This window comes from Hyla sarda, chromosome 3 (assembly GCF_029499605.1).
Source record: "Hyla sarda isolate aHylSar1 chromosome 3, aHylSar1.hap1, whole genome shotgun sequence".
Lineage (NCBI taxonomy): Eukaryota > Metazoa > Chordata > Amphibia > Anura > Hylidae > Hyla > Hyla sarda.
In genome coordinates, this window is record NC_079191.1 from 299,223,640 (window position 1) to 299,241,097 (window position 17,458).

Below are 17,458 nucleotides of genomic sequence, written 5' to 3' on the forward strand. Positions count from 1 at the left end.
CCCCCCCTGATGCTCTCTGCGCCAATATATTCCCCCTCTGATGCCCCCTGCGCCAATATATTCCCCCCGATGCTCCCTGCACCATTATATTCCCCCCTTCTGATGCTCCCTGCGCCATTATATTCCCCCCTCTGATGCTCTCTGCGTCATTATATTCCCCCCTCTGATGCTCTCTGCGTCATTATATTCCCCCCCTCTGATGCCCCCTGCGCCAATATATTCCCCCCCTCTGATGCCCCCTGCGCCAATATATTCCCCCCTTCTGATGCTCCCTGTGTCATTATATTCCCCCCCGAGCCATTATATTTCCGCCCCTCTGATGCCCCCCTGTGCCACTATATTCCCCCACTGATGCTCCCTGTGTCATTATACCCCCCCCCCTGATGGCCCCCCCCCCCCCCCGATACACCCCCCCCCCCCAAGCAGGGATAAATGCCTGAAGAATCCACCTGCCCGGCGCCCGGAACTGCATGTCCCAGGCGTCGGGGGATAAAATTTCCACATCCCTGAACCTGTACTTACCTCCAGCGCTCCCGTGGTGTCCCCCGATGTCCTGCTCAAGTCCCTGGTGTGATCTGAGAGAAAGTGTGACGCCTGGGAGCAGGACACCGGAGGCACAGCGGGAGCACTGGTGGCGAGTACACATTTGTTTTTTTATATACAGTGGTTTGGACACTGTTCTGAAAAAACAAAAAATCTGCCAGATAACCTTTCTTAAAAAAATGGCTAAAAAGCGCATGGTAAAAATGTAAAGAAAAAAAAAATCCATGAGTATTCCACGGTATAAGCCTGAAAACATTTTTCCAATATTGTGACATACATTTGGCAACATTTCTGATGAAAAGTGCCTAGGGCAGCATGACCTCTAAATACAGTGTTTGGGTGGGAGTCACCATATACTGTATATTACTGTATATTGTGATATGTCACACGCCTGTACACTGTAGTATTTGTAACCCCTCCCCCCCCCCCCACACTATATAGTGTACAAGAGGGTAACACATTTCTACTATATGCAATAACATATCACGTGCTGGGGAATGATATAGGTGCATTTATCATTGTATGAGTAAGGCCGGGTGCTACCGTCCGAAACGCTTCAGCATCATGCTTTTCTTGTGTACTGCATGTTAGAAATAAACCGCACAAACTGCTTTGAATATACCATGCTGGACTTCCATTTCTTCTTCATTTATTGTAGTGAGGTCCGCACCTGCCTGTGCCACGGTTGGTCTATCCCAGGTGAGTTGATCTACACTCTTCTCTGCACAGGTGCATATATTATCACATATTATATTATCACATCAATGCTGAAGAGTGGAGGGCCAGAGAGTGATAGAGGACGGGTTGGCCTAGGGCAGTGTTTCCAAACCAGGGTGCCACCAGCCAAAGGCTGCCCAGGCATGCTGGGAGTTGTACTTTTGCAACATCTGGAGGCACCCTGGTTGGGAAACACTAGCCTAGGGCAACACAACACAAGCACAAAATACTCTGATGGTGCCCCTCCCGAGACTAGACTCTGGATCCATCCCTGTATCTATCTTACTGTTTCCTTACCAGGTTGCCTCCAGCTGTGGCAAAACTAGAACCCCAAAACTAGAACTCCCAGCATACCCAGACAGGAAAAGGTTGCACTGGCATGCTGGGAGTTATAGTTTAGCAACAAATGGAGGTAACACTGATATATAGACATATACTACAACTTCCCTCCCAGCATGCCTGGACAGGCAAAGGTTGCACCAGCATGCTGGGAGTTGTAGTTTGCAAAAGCTGAAGAGTCAAATGAATTTATTTCATAAATATGTCCACATGTCATTTATTGTTTTAAGGGACACAAATATACATTTAAAAATATTGTATATACGTATCGTATAAACGTGTGTGTGTATATATAAATACACTGAAGTAGCAATACTAAAATTGTATATTTTTCTATAGAATATAATATATATATATATATATATATTTATTTATTTATAACTATATATATTTATGGGTAAAAACAAAAGGAAAAACAAAAGGAAAAATAGCCAGCACAACAACCTAATACACAGGTGCCCGCTGCTGTGGCAAATACAAAATGTACAAAAATGAAAGTTGCAACAGCACTGGAGGCTCTTAGCGCACTTTTTGATCAAAATGTGTCAAAATGTGATAACGGCTGATCCAACATGTCACACAGTCAGAGGCTATATGCACAGCAGAGGTGAGTTATCAGGTTAGGGTCCCATCCGATATGAGGCCACCTCCGCATGGTGGATGGGGGGGGTACACATTTTGATCAAACAGTGCGCTAAGAGCCTCCATTTTTTGACCTAGAGTGGTGGCAGCTTTCTTTTTTGTACATTTTATATTTATGGGCTGTTTAGGGCTAATATTGGGCAGAAGGGCAAATTCACACATTTAGTAAACAACCATGTTATAAGAATTGTAGCAGGTTTCTTGCAGGTGAAAGCAGGATGGGAATGGTTGCTTAGTAATGTTCTGAGTGTTGGGGCCAAGTGACTGGGGCAGAAAAATGGCAGTTAGGAGGAAGTGCGCACAGAGCGGCAGCAAATCATGCTGGGACCTGTAGTTTAAGGACAGCATGCGGGGAAGGGAACAAGTAGGAGGACAGAAAGGTTTATTAGAGCCACGTACAGGAGATAAAAAGGTCACAGTAGAATACTAGATGCAAGGTTAATGTCTAATGCTGATTTGAGAGGGTTTTTTTGTGTCTTTTTTCCATTCCTGGATAACGCCTTTAAGGATTAAAACGAAAAATCCAAAAGGACTCCCTATCGTTAAATCTTATGAGATATGAAATATTAGGATATGTATTTTTTTTATATACAATTGTAACTCATGCAGAGTAATTGTATTAGGATATACAAGACAAGATGGCTGACTGACATTTAGAAGAGTCAAACCTAAGCCAGCTGACTTCTATAGATAGAAATGGCTAAGACAGAGGTATTATAAATACAATAGTTCCAGATGAACGAGGACTAAATTCAGTAATAACCATATCTGTGTGTCATATAGTCCTATCCTCTAAGAACCCCATTGTAATGTGCATACAGCTCCATAATAGCATGTATAGTGAAGAAAGAGAGAGCTACACCGTTTCACTTGAAAAATTAAAACCAATACTTTATTATTGATATTTATCATATAAAAAATATATTGCACAAATATGGTCTTTAAAATTTGCAACAGCCCAATACAACACAATGCATGAAGGGAAACAGGGTGCCAGTCACTGCATCAGCTATCTTATCAATCAAGCCTTTATGTATTAAAGGTACATCAGCAGTAAAATTCCATACAATAAATATGGTATTTAATTTGCAAACAACTACAGCACCTCTCCCGATCTCAACGCACGTTTCGCCGTCTTTTTCAAGACGGCGAAACGTGCGTTGAGGTCGGGAGAGGTGCCGTAGTTGTTTGCAAATTAAATACCATATTTGGGCGATATATTTTTTATATGATAAATATCAATAAAGTATTGGTTTTAATTCTTCAAGTGAAACGGTGTAGCTCTCTCTTTCTTCAGTATACATAAGATAGAGGTATGCATAACACACTATTCCAGTATATACTATTTGGAGAATAGTCACATAGTCATGTTGAGTACCATATATGTAAAGGTAGTAGTATCCAATCTGATAACAAGGTAACTATGACCTAATGTATACACCCATGAAGATATATAAACATTCAGCCAACCCACTAGGAGGAGATATATACTATATATATTATGGATAGTAGACACAGGTTTACTTAGGATAATACCGCCCACATATGTAAAGGACACACTTCAATCATAGTAAACACACCCATTGTTATGGTATATCAGAGTCTGCAACACAAGGGGACAGCAGCATTAATGAAGGAAGCCAAGCCAGTCTAACCAAGGAGGAAGGCAGGACCAAGCCTAACCAGTCCAGACCAGCCTGATGAAAGCATAATGCTAACAGAGGTGTCCACCTTAGGACTTCCCAAGATGGATCCAGTTCACACAAACCTCAGTTGGTGAGACAATTCTAAGGACATGCCTACCCTTCCTACTGTACCTACTGTATACTAAGGACTGTCATTACATGAGATTTCTTGTTTTATTCTGTCTGCCATGATGTCTAGAAACTTGCAATAAATGTATATTTGTTTTTAACAAGTTGCTCACTTATTTCTCCAGCAGTGACCGTGTCATAAACTATGACCGGTATAAATATTTAACACCTATTAATCAACCTCTGAAGTCGATTGGGTACATGATCAGAGATGGAGTCCAAGATACATACTGAAAAACAGTCTGTCTCTCCTGCATGCATCATACTAACATGTCGGGAAACAATCTGTAACATAAATTTAGTATTGATATTAAAACGACACTTCATCCTCGCACGCAATGTCTGCATCATTCGACCAATATATTGTAAACCACACTTGCAAGAGAGCAAATAAATTTCATATGAGGATGAACAATTAGGAAACTACATCAAGCAGAATATTTCCCCAGTGGAACAGGATTGAATACTTTGTATTAAGTAAAAGGTATGTGTCAGGCACTCCCTAATTAGTCAGCTGAGAATCTCGCTTTTCTCGGCTGCACGGACAATGTTGTCTGCTATATGACATCCTTATGGGGCTGCAATGCACAATCAATCAGCTCCAGCTCAAGTCCTTAACAGTAAAGAAATGCCACACTTTCCAGTAGACATGTTAAACTTCTTTTATTGACATGCAGACATTACAGCGAAGCAGTAAGATAGAACTTAATGGGGTGTACGAAGTGCCAGCTGGCACAAAAGCGCGCTCGCCTATCCAGTACACCCCTGCTAAGTTTCTATCTTACTGCTTTGCTGTAATGTCTACACGTCAATAAAAGAAGTTTAACATTTCTTTACTGCTAAGAACACTCTGTTGCTTCTGAATACCACCACCAGACACACAAAGACATCTAGAATGTTGGCAACGAAAGGTTCCCATTTCCACCCACTTGTTTCTATTAACCCATCTCCCATTGTTCACAGTTTTTAAATGACTAGGGGCTAGGTGATTCCTTTTAGCTCTGCGAAAAGTTCTAGATGTTTGTAAAATCTGTTTAAGAATGGGGTCCATTAAAAGCAAAGGCCAATGTTTGTTTAAAATACCCTAAATTTATTTTTTTTTTGCACAGTTATAAGTGGTAATAAAATTAAATCTACGTGGATTTGTTTCTGTTTTCATTTTATTTACCAGGTCAGTTTGTTTTAGAGTGCTCACTTTTTAGTATTTTAGATTGTGCCATGAAGTCCAAATGAGTAGTGCAGTTTTTAAGGATCCTCTGATATTGTCCATAAGGGATGTTTTTAATCTATTTTAGATAATGACCGCAAGCTGTTCGTGTAAATTTTCTTTAAGTGCGTTTTTATATCATTGCTCTCATCCATGTAAACTTTCAAATCCAAAAAGACCATATACTCCCTGAACACATTTGGGTAAAAGTGAGGCCCCCAACTATTATCATTAATCTTTTCCACAAAATTCAGTGCCTCCTCTTGAGTCACTCCACAAGTAGTCTATGAATCTACGATAAAATAGGATATGCGCATCTGTGATATAAAGGGACTCGAAGTGCCCAATATAAAGACTTGCGTAACTTGGGGCAAATCAAGTCACCATCGCACAACCGTGTATCTGTTTAAAAATAATTCGATTGAACGAAAAAATATTATGTTGCAAAATATATAGATTTTATTAAAAACTCTGTTTGCATATTGCTCATTGTAGGATCTTTATTCATAAAATACTGTATATTCATGTATAAGCCGAGTTTTTGATGCTGAAAAAGCCCCTCTCAGCTTTATCCTTGAGTGAGGTGCTGCAGCCAGGCTGCTGTTTGCCAGCAGCCAGGAGACACAGCAATAGATCAGGTGATCAGGAAGGTTATACACCTCCTTCCTCCACTGTTACCGTATATACTCAAGTATAAGCCGACCCGAATATAAGCCGAGGCCCCTAATTTCACCCCAAAACCTGGGAAAAACATATTGACTCGAGTAAAAGCCTACGGTGGGAAATACATAATTCCCCCCCCTTCCCATGTCATCATCCAGATCCCCCCTGTCATCATCCAGACCCCCCTCTCTTGTAGTACTCACCTTCCCAGTTGTAGCTCTCGGACTGTCCGCATAGTGGTGGGTAGGGTGAGCTGGTCTGGGCCCTCTTCTTCACTCCGGACCGGCACTAGACTAGTGGCGCTGCATTGACGACAACGCACAGAGACGTTCGTGCTCATTGACGCCGCCGCACAGGGACGCCCATGACGTCACGGATGTCAGCTGCACACAGACATCCCTGTGCATCGTCGTCAATGCAGCGTCAATTGTCCGGGACCAGCCCAGAGTGGAGAAGAGGGCCTCCCGGTGAAGATGGACGGATTGGACCACAACAAACCCCCCTGCCCTGGTAGGCCTGAAGACATAATTATTATTTTTTCTATTTGTTCACTCAAGTATAAGCCGTGGGGGGCGTTTTCTGTATGTAAAAACGTGCTGAAAAACTCAGCTTATACTCGAGTATATACAGTACTTGCTCGTCCAATTTATGCATAGTGCAGGGCCCTTTAACATTGCAGGGCCTGTTGGCGACAGTCGTGCGTGCCACGCACAGGCAAGTCTGTTACCAGGGAGGAAGACATCAGTGATGTCACGAGCCCCTCCGGAGAGCAGCACACCAGAGTTCAAAGCTGCCACAGCCACCACACAATACCATTTTATGAGTAAGGGGGTGTTTAATTTAAAAATATTAATTTGGTACAATATGAGTTTTAGGTTTGGGCCAACTGCATAGTTGTAGTTAGTAACTGCAACACCCAGCATGCCCTGATACAGCCTATAGCTCTGCAGGCGACACAAAACTACAACTTCCAGCATGTCGCACAATAACCTATTCTGTAATACTATATGGTGTAACATCCTAGGAGTTGAAGTTTAGGGTCAACTGCAGAGCCATAGGCTGTATCAGGGCATGCTGGGCATTATAGTTAGTAACTGCAACACCCAGAATGCAAAACTACAACTCTCATTATGGACTGACAGACCGTGCATGCTGGGAGTTGTAGTTTTGCCACAGCTGGAGGCACACTGCTGAGGAAACACAGAGTTCGGTAACAAACAAACTCAGTGCTTCCCCACCAGTGTGCCTCATGCTGTTACAAAACTACAACTCCCAGCATGCACGGTCTGTCAGTACATGCTGGGAGTTGTAAATTCGCAACAGCTGGAGGCACACTGGTGGGGAAACGCTGAGTTAGGTTCTGTTACCTAACTTTGTGTTTCCTCACCAGTGTGCTTCCAGCATGTACTGACGAACCGGAGCTGAGGGCACGCAACTACAACTCCCAGCATGCCGAGACAGCAGTTTGCTGTTTGTGCATGCTGGGAGTTGTAGTTATGCAACATCTGAAGGGCCACAGTTTGGAGACCACTGCACAGTTATCTCTCAACTGTGGCCCTCCAGATGTTGCTAAACTACAAATCCCAGCATGCCCAGACAGCAAATTGCTCTGAGGGCATGCTGGGAGATATAGTTTTCAAGATCTGAAGGGCCACAGTTTAGAGACTCTAAACTACGGTCCTCCAGACCACTTATCCAGATCGCCGTCACCATGACATGGGGATCGCCACTGCCGGATGATGTCATTGCAGCCGCCGCCGGGACCTGGATCGGGTGAGTTTCACCGTTCCCCTGCTCTGCCTGGACACCCATGTGTGGGCAGAGCGGGGCAGCTGAACTTTAACCCCCCCCCTTCTGCGATTGGTCGGTCGCTTCTGACCGATAAATCACAGGGATAGGAGGGGTGGCACCCCTGCCACCTCACTCCTATCCCTTCAGGGGGACCGGAGCTGTCGGACAGCCCCGATTCCCCTTATTTTACGGGTCACCGAAGACCTGTATGACCCGGAATTGACATAAATCGCTGGTCTGAATTGACCAGCGATTTGCAGCGATCACAGATACGCAGATATGGGGGGGGAGAAGATGGTCAGGACCCCCCTCAGTGATGTGCCGGGATGCCTGATGAATGATTTCAGCAGGCATCCCGGTCCGGTCCCCGACCGGCCAGCGGCGGGGGGCCTAAATTCCCATGGGCATATGCCCTGCATCTTGAAGAGGTTGAAGTTTAAAGATTTTAGGGGCGCTGGAATCATCCTCTTTATCCATTCTTGACCTGAGAACAGACTCAGCCTTGTTCTGTGTCTCCCCACCTACTCTTTCCCCAGTGCTTTCAACTGGACTTATAATGAGGTGAGCTAACCCAATTTTGTGGTTTGTTAAAATTTGTTATGTTATTACAAAGTACAATCGATGGTGCAAAAAACAACCCCTTATATGGGTCTGTAGGTGGAATATGTAAAAGTTTATGGCTATTAGAAGGCGATGAGGAAAAAACAAAAGTGCAAAAAAAAAATAATAAACATTGTCCTTCAAGAGGAAATTTAAATATCCATCAATCTGCAGGTGTTGTGGATTCTGCTACATACACTGCTCAAAAAAATTAAGGGAACACCTAGTCAATCACACTTCTGTGAAATCACACTGTCCACTCAGGAAGCCACACTGATTGACAATCAATTTCACATGCTGTTGTGCAAATGGAACAGACAACAGGTGGAAAATATAGGCAATTCGCAAGACACCCCCAATACAGAAGTGGTTCTACAGGTGGTGACCACAGACCACTTCTCAGTTCCTATGCTTTCTGGCTGATGTTTTGGTCACTTTTGAATGCTGGCGGTGCTTTCACTCTAGTAGTAGCATGAGGCGAAGTCTACAACCCACACTAGTGGCTCAGGTAGTGCAGCTCATCCAGGATGGCACATCAATGCGAGCTGTAGCAAGAAGGTTTGCTGTGTCTGTCAGCATAGTGTCCAGAGCATTGAGGCGCTACCAAGAGACAGGCCAGTACATCAAGAGACGTGGAGGAGGCCGTAGGAGGGTAACAACCCAGCAGCAGGACCGTTACCTCCGCCTTTGTGCAAGGAGGAGCAGGAGGAGCACTGCCAGAGCCCTGCAAAATGACCTCCAACAGGCCTCAAATGTGCATGTGTCCACTCAAATGGTCAGAAACAGACTCCATGAGGGTAGCATGAGGGCCCGACGTCCACAGGTGGGGGTTGTGATTTCAGCCTAACACCATGCAGGACTATTGGCATTTGCCAGAGAACACCAAGATTGGCTAATTCACCACTGGTACCCTGTGCTCTTCACAGATGAAAGCAGGTTCACACTGAGCACATGTGACAGACGTGACAGAGTCTGGAGACGCTGTGGAGAAAGTTCTGCTGCCTGCAACATCCTCCAGCATGACAGGTTTGGCAGTGGGTCAGTAATGGTGTGCGGTGGCATTTCTTTGGGGGGCCGCACAGCCCTCCATGTGCTTGCCAGAGGTAGCCTGACTGCCATTAGGTACCAAGATGAGATACTCAGACCCCTTGTGAGACCATAGAGACCATATGCTGGTGTGGTTAGCCCTGGGTTCCTCCTAATGCAAGACAATGTTAGACCTCATGTGGGTGGAGTGTGTCAGCAGTTCCTGCAAGAGGAAGGCATGGAAGCTATGTACTGGCCGGCCCGTTCCCCAGACCTGAATCCAATTGAGCACATCTGGGCATCATGTCTCACTCCATCCACCAATGCCACGTTGCACCACAGACTGTCCAGGAGTTGGCAGATGCTTTAGTCCAGGTCTGGGAGGACATCAGGAGACCATCCAGCACCTCATCATGAGCATGCCCAGGCGTTGTAGGGAGGTCATATGGGCACGACAAAGTCGGATCAGCCTGTAGTGTGGTTTTCCACTTTTATTTTGAGTGTGACTCCATATCCAGACCTCCATGGGTTGAGAAATTTGATTTCCATTGATCATTTTTGTGTGATTGTGTTGTCAGCACATTCAACTATGCAAAGGCGAGAGTATTTCATATGATTAGTTCATTTATTCAGGTCTAGGATGTGTTATCTTAGTGTTCCCTTTATTTTTTTGAGCAGTGTATATATGCTGCGGATCAACAGCAAAATCCATAAATGTGAATAAAAAAAAATAAAAACAGAATTTGCATTTTCATCCCTAAATCTACACGGGCAGATCTACAGCAAATCTACACTGTTTTCCACTGCAGAAAATTTACAGCATTTCTGAATTGTAGGCCATACCCTTATTCTGCCATTTGTAAGGAATCCTATAGATGCAAAATGGTTCTCGGTAAAACATTCAATCTATGTTGTAGAATATACATACATTTTAGTAAACAGAATGCATACAATGTGTACACTTACTACACTTCGTAAAACATAAAAAAAAATATTAATGAAAATCAACATACCGTGGTATTTGTGAAACGATTTAAGTATGCTGTAATGACGCCACATTTGCTGCCAGTGTAAAGTTGACAGCTGTCTGGAACCCATGCACAACTTGTGACCTGTGTAAGAATACAAATACTAATTAGACTTAGGAATATAGCTTTAATATTTTGGTCTAAAACATTGGTGGTCAATTTATGTTATTCCAACCACAGACACTAGTTACAAAATATAAAGGATGAAAAGTACCGTACATTGTATGTCTTTTGTCCACATTGTTTTCAAAATAGAGAAACTAAATACAGACTCAGCACACTATGGCGAGACGGTGTGTGGTACCTGATGAGGTGTTTTCATATATCCACTAAGATTGTCAGCTACAAGGTGCGAATTGAATGACAGTCAGAGAACATCATACAGTATAGTGATAGTCATTCACACTCAAACACATATCCCTCATAAAAAGCCACATGTTTTATGGGGTTGAACTGGTGGTATGGGACTTAATTCCGATACCAACAATTAAAGCAGGGTGTCAGAAGTATAAAACTGCAAGAAAGTAAAAATTATAATCAGTGTTTACTTGTATGACACTTTCACACAATTTAAGGGCTCTAGCCCTGTAAACCATTGACTAAAGAGGTGCATCTAAATGTCATCTACACAGATAAGAAAATGCACTGAAGAAATGTATCAAGAAAAATGAATCAAATGGTACTAAACATAACAGTCACACTACATACTGGGGGGTAAGATGCTCTCCATTAAGGAGCACACATACACAGAGTATAAATAAAAATACAAGCTTATCCAAAACACATAAAACAAACTGTATGTGGTATAGGTATAGCCTTCCTCAGGGCCAAGTAAAACACAACATCAATAGTAACTTTCTCACTAATGCAGCAGAAGAAATATATCTACTAATGCCAAGGACAAGTGACACAGTATCCTTTCTCCCTGTATGCAGTTTATAACAGAATTTGGCTTTAGACACAGTACTGAACATGATGAGGTGATTTGATAAACATAAGAAGTAGCTGCGTGCAAGTCAAGATCCAAGATTGTTACACAGACATCAGTCTGATCCATCTCTATATGATTTTCTGATGTGAGAATAACAGTCTTGTACATCTGATTGCTAAATGTCTGCCTTAAAGGGGTATTTCGGTAAAAAAAAAAAAAAAAAATTCATATCAACTGGCTCCAGATAAACAGATTTGTAAATTACCTAATAAAAAATTCATAATCCTTCCAGTACTTATCAGCTACTGTATACTACAGAGGAAGTTGAGTAGTTCTTTTCTGTCTGACCAGTGTGCTCTCTGCTGTCTGTAACAGGAACTGTCCAGAGTAGGAGTAAATGCATAGCAAACCTATTCTGCTCTGGACAGTTCCTGACATGGACAGAGGTGTCAGCAGAAAGCACTGTGGTCAGACAGAAAATACATTTAAAAAGAACTTCCTCTGTAGCATACTGCTAGAATTAGGATTTTTCAATAGAAGTACGGTAATTTACAAATCTGTTGATTAAAAAAAATAAAAAAATAAAAAAAGAGCCCCCACTTTAAGCAATTTATTGAATATGTGGTCTATGTGGCCATTCTCCCTCTACATGTCCTTACATTAATAAAATTTGTCAGGTTCCCCGGGACAAAGGTCATTGGATCTGACGAAGAGGGGGTCCCACCCCTCGAAATGAGTTAGCTGTGATTTCTATCAATAAAACCCAACTATTAACTAACTCCACCGAGCCTGGCTACTTCTTCCTATGACCACCATCTGAATCCTTAACCTGTGAGCTGACGCAGAGGAGAGAGCGCTTCTGGACACCTTCTTTTTTCTCCTGAGAACCAGTGTCCTGGGGAACTTTATTAATTGCATCCTTCAGACGTCCTGGATCAACAGGACGCCACGGTGTGAGCTGCACCTCCTAAACCCAGCGATTCCCGTCTTACCGGGATACAAGCACTATATGGTGTTGTGCCCAGTGCATAACATCTTAAGGTGAGCAAGTTTTTCACATTTCGCTCTTTCTATTAAGAACAACATTTACGGCACATTGCTGCGCTATTTTTTGTGGTTCTATTTTTTTCATATATCGAGTATCTTACATTAATAAAAGATATACATAAGACAGGATCAGACAAATGATGTACAGCTAAAAGTTCACATTACTGTGGTTGCACTGATTTATTTGCTATGTGTTTTATAGTGTTAGAGTATGGTATATTTCCCTCCCATTGAAAGATACTCCCAAGTCCTTTAGTTAAAGGGTAGCTCCCACCATCCTTTTTTTCTGTCCCTGCCTATTGCCCATCTATCCCTAACCCCCTCCCTGCATTTATTTTTTAATTTTTTTTTTACTATATTAAAAATGGCTTATTGTCTGCCAGGCAGTGTGCTCACTATCAGGCAGACTTCCCCAGCAGGCGCGACGTCATTGATGCCTGCTGGGGCAGACACTTCCGCCGTTAGTTCCCCTATACAGGGTGGTGCCTCCAGCTGTTTCACCACTACAACTCCCAGCTTGCCCTGACATCTACTGGCTGTTAAGGCATGCTGGGAGTTGTAGCGGTGAAACAACTGGAGGCACCCTGTGTTGAAAACAATAACTTTGTTAGTGCCGTGGCGCTACCCTGAACCCTGCTCTCTCCCCCCTCTGTTGAAATCAATAGTTTTGTATGGGCCGCGGCGCTACCCCGAACCCCGCTCCCCCCACTCTGTTGAAATCAAAAGTTTTGTTTAGTGACAGGTAGTCTTTAATGCAGGAGAACTCTTTGGTTTCTTGTCTTCTATTTCTTCACATGCACTGTTTTCATATTTTTCATACACCGTTCCCACACCGCCCCTTCCTCTCCCCCCATTTTCACTTCACATACTCATTTAGTACAATCTTTAAAAAAAAAATTTACTACCTATATTTGTTTTTTTAGACTATCAGAATGTTAATTTATCTGTATCCCTGAAGTAGATGAAATCACCTATTTTAATAATTTACATTATTCACTAAATATAATTTTTGATTATTCATATAGCCCAATTTTAGGTCTATTCCAGGGCAGATTCTATCAATTCTATCTCTGAAGAGATCCCATTATGTGTTCAGTTTAAGCAGATTCATTTTGCATATTTAAGACATCTATCGGAATTATAGTGTATTTTATACCAGGATCCTAATCCGCCCTTCTCCACCTTAGATGACTACAGACAATGTGGTTCTATTTATTTTACAGTTTAATTTACAATTTCTTGCATATGTATCGATCAGGGGTTTATACATTTGTTAGAAGTCAACCCATCCAAGGATTTAACCCTTCACTGTGAGTGTTCCAGTCCGGGTTATTTAGATTTCCCTAATTTCAAGTGATATATATAGCGGAATAACCCTCATTAGACATCTAAGCCACTAAAGAAAGAAGTTGTGCTGCTGAAATGCCTTTGGCCTACTGGCATCACTTTACAATTGGCACTATGGCCTATGCAGCCTAAACACCAACTATTGCGGTGCCGATATATCAGATCATTGAGAGGATCGCGCATTCTGTTAAGCAAGAGGAGGTCGCCGTTCCTTCCAACTAACAGGTGAAAGCCTGCACCTAATAGTCTTCTCCCTCCCCAGGTTAAGCCGTGTTGCTGGCCAGCCAGCTACTAGCGGCTGTGTACAATATGCAGAACTGAAGTGGGTAATTGCTAGAGTGAAATCATCTGACTGATTAGAGGTGCACAGCACCGCAAGATCTTTTTGCAAGGACGCAACACCAGCAGGACGACCCATAGGGATTAATATAGAATTGAGTTTTATCTCCATAGGAACATTCAATACGGGAACGGTCCTTCATAGAACCTTGTATCATTTCTTTTACAGCAGCCACCAATTGTGCTCTAAGTTCTCCCACTTAAAAAGATGAGAGAGGTCTGTAATTTTCATCATAGGGATACCTCAACTATGAGAGACAGAATGAGAAAAAAACATCTATAAAATGACAGTCTGATTTTTAAAGAAATGTTTTGCAAACTGCGGTGGAAAATAAGTATTTGGCCAATAACCAAAGTTCATCTCAATACTTTGTTATATAAACGTTTTCTGTAAGTCTTTACAAGGTTTTCACACACTGTTGCTGGAATTTTGGCCCATTCCTCCATGCAGATCTCCTCTAGACAAGTGATGTTTTGGGGCTGTTGTTGGGCAACATTTACTTTCAACTCCCTGCAAAGGTTTTCTATGGGGTTGAGATCTAGAGACTGGCTAGGCTACTCCAGGACCTTGAACTGCTTCTTACAAAGCCGCTACTTCATTGCCCGGGCGGTGTGTTTGCGATCAATGTCATACTGAAAGACCCAGCCACGTTTCATCTTGAATGCCGTGCTGATGGAAGGAGGTTTTCACTCAATATCTCATGATACATGGCTCCATTCATTCTTTCCTTTACACGTATCAGTCGTCCTGGTTCCTTTGCTGAAAAACAGCCCCAAAGCATGATGTTTCCGCCCCCAAGCTTCACAGTAGGCATGGTGTTCTCTGGATGTAACTCAGCATTCTTTTGCCTCCAAAGACAACAAGTTGAGTTTTTACCAAAAAGTTCTACTTTGGTTTCATCTGACTATACAGTATGACATTTTCCCAATCCTCTTCTGGATCATCCAAATGCTCTCGAGCAAACTTCATATGTACTGGCTTAAGCAGGGGGACACATCTGGCACTGCATGATTTGAGTCAATGGCAGCATAGTATGTTACTGATGGTAGCCTTTGTTACTTTGGTCCCAGCTCTCTGCAGGTCATTCACTAGGTCCTCCCGTGTGGTTCTGGGATATTTGCTCACCGTTCATGTGATCATTTTGACACCACAGGGTGAGATCTTGCATGGAGTCCAAGATAGATGGAGATTATCAGTGGTCTTGTATGTCTTCCATTTTCTAATAATTTGATGCACTTTGCCAGACGAAGGGTCCAGTTCGGAGTGTGAGTGTAACAATTTACCTGTCTTCATCTCTTCTAACATCCTTCACTAGGGGCACATATCCCTGTTTTTTCTTTATCTTCTCTATTTTCTAATAATAGCTCCCACATTTGATTTCTTCACACCAAGCTGCTGGCAGATTCAGTCTTCCCAGCGTTGTGCAGGTCTACAATTTTGTTTCTGGTGTTCTTCGTCAACTCTTTGGTCTTTGCCATAGTGGAGTTTGGAGTGTGACTGTTTGAGATTGTGGACAGGTGTTTTTTTATACTGTTAACAAGTTCAAAAAGGTGCCTTAACCCCTTAAGGACCACGGGTTTTTCCGTTTTTGCACTTTCATTTTTCCTCCTCACCTTTTAAAAATCATAACCCTTTCAATTTTGCACCTAAAAATCCATATGATGGCTTATTTTTTGCACCACCAAGTCTACTTTGCAGTGACATCAGTCATTTTACAGAAAAATCTACAGTGAAACGGAAAAAAGAAACATTGTGCGACGGAATTGAAGAAAAAACACCATTTTGTAACTTTTGGGGGCTTCCGTTTCTACGCAGTACATTTTTCGGTAAAAATGACACCTTATCTTTATTCTGTAGGTCCATATGGTTAAAATTATACCCTACTTTTAGGTTTGATTTTGTCGTATGTGAAAAATCATAACTACATGCAGAAAAATGTATACGTTTAAAATTGGCATCTTCTGACCCCTATAACTTTTTTATTTTTCCACATATGGGGCGGTATGAGGGCTCATTTTTTGCGCCATGAACTGAAGTTTTTAGCGGTAACATTTTTGTATTGATCGGACTTTTTGATCGCTTTTTATTCATTTTTTCATGATATAAAAATCGACCAAAAATACGTTATTTTGAACTGTTGAGCCATTGACCGTGCAGTTTAATTAATTATATATTTTTATAGTTCGGACATTTACGCACGCGGCGATACCACATATGTTTATATTTATTTTTATTTGCATGTTTTTTTAAAGGAAAAGGGGGGTGATTTGAACTTTTATTAAGGAAAGGGTTAAATCACATTTATTAACTTTTTTTTTTTTTGCTGTGTTATAGGTCCCATAGGGACCTATAACACTGCACACACTGATCTTTTACCCTGATCCCTGCAAAGCCATAGCTGTTATATACAGGGTTATCGGCAGTCGATTGCTCAAGCCTGAATCTCAGGCTTGGAGCAATCAATCGCTGAGGGGACACGCCAGAGGCAGGTAAGAGGACCTCCGCTCGTGTCCCAGCTGATCGGGACACCGCATTTTCACTGCGGTGGTCCCGATCAGCACCGCTGAGCAGCCGGGATGGTTTTACTTTCGGTTTAAACGCGGCGTTCAACTTTGGACGCCGCGTCTAAAGGGTTAATAGCGTGCGGCACCACGATCGCTGCTGCGCGCTATTAGCCCCGGCATCAGATACATGCCGGGACCGACGCGTTGTGACGCGGGAGCCGGCAAAGGACATAAAAATATACGTCCTTGGTCGTTAAGGGGTTAAAGAAGTTACAGGTCTGTGAGAGACAGAAATCTTGCTTGTTTGTAGGTGGCCAAATACTTTATTTTCCAACATGATTTACAAATAAATTCTTTAAAAATCAGACAATGTGATTTTATGGATTTTTTTTTCTCATTATTTCGCTCTCATACAGTCATGACCATAAATGTTGGCATCCCTGAAATATTTCAAGAAAGTAAAGTATTTTTCTCAGAAAAGGATTGCAGTAACACATTTTGCTATACACATGTTTATTCCCTTTGTGTGTATTGGAACTAAACCAAGAAAGGGAGAAAAAAAAAAAAGCAAATTAGACAATGTCACTCCAAACTACAAAAATGGGCTGGACAAAATGATTGGCCCCCCTTTCAAAATTATGGAAAAATAAGATTGTTTCCAGCATGTGATGCTCCTTTAAACTCACCTGGGGCAAGTAACAGGTGTGGGCAATATAAAAAATGCCACCTGAAAGCAGATAAAAAGGAGAGAAGTTCACTTAGTATTTGCATTGTGTGTCTGTGTGCGCAACACTAGGCATGGACAAAAGAAAGTGGAGAAGAGAACGGTCTGAGGACTTGAGAACCAAAATCATGGAAAAATATCAATAATCTCAAGGTCACAAGTCCATCTCCAGAGATCTAGATTTGCCTTTGTCCA

General features: G+C 42.4%; 1 protein-coding gene across 4 annotated transcripts in view; it reads right to left on the bottom strand.

Annotated features, from left to right (window-relative positions):
• The window catches only part of LYST (lysosomal trafficking regulator), a 1,083,863-nt gene that overhangs the window by 106,710 nt on the left and 959,695 nt on the right, over positions 1–17,458 (bottom strand). For all 4 annotated transcript variants that reach the window (XM_056566940.1, XM_056566939.1, XM_056566938.1 and 1 more), the window contains exon 47: positions 10,356–10,454. In XM_056566940.1, coding sequence (XP_056422915.1) covers positions 10,356–10,454 — 99 coding nt within the window. The remainder of the gene's footprint in view (positions 1–10,355; positions 10,455–17,458) is intronic.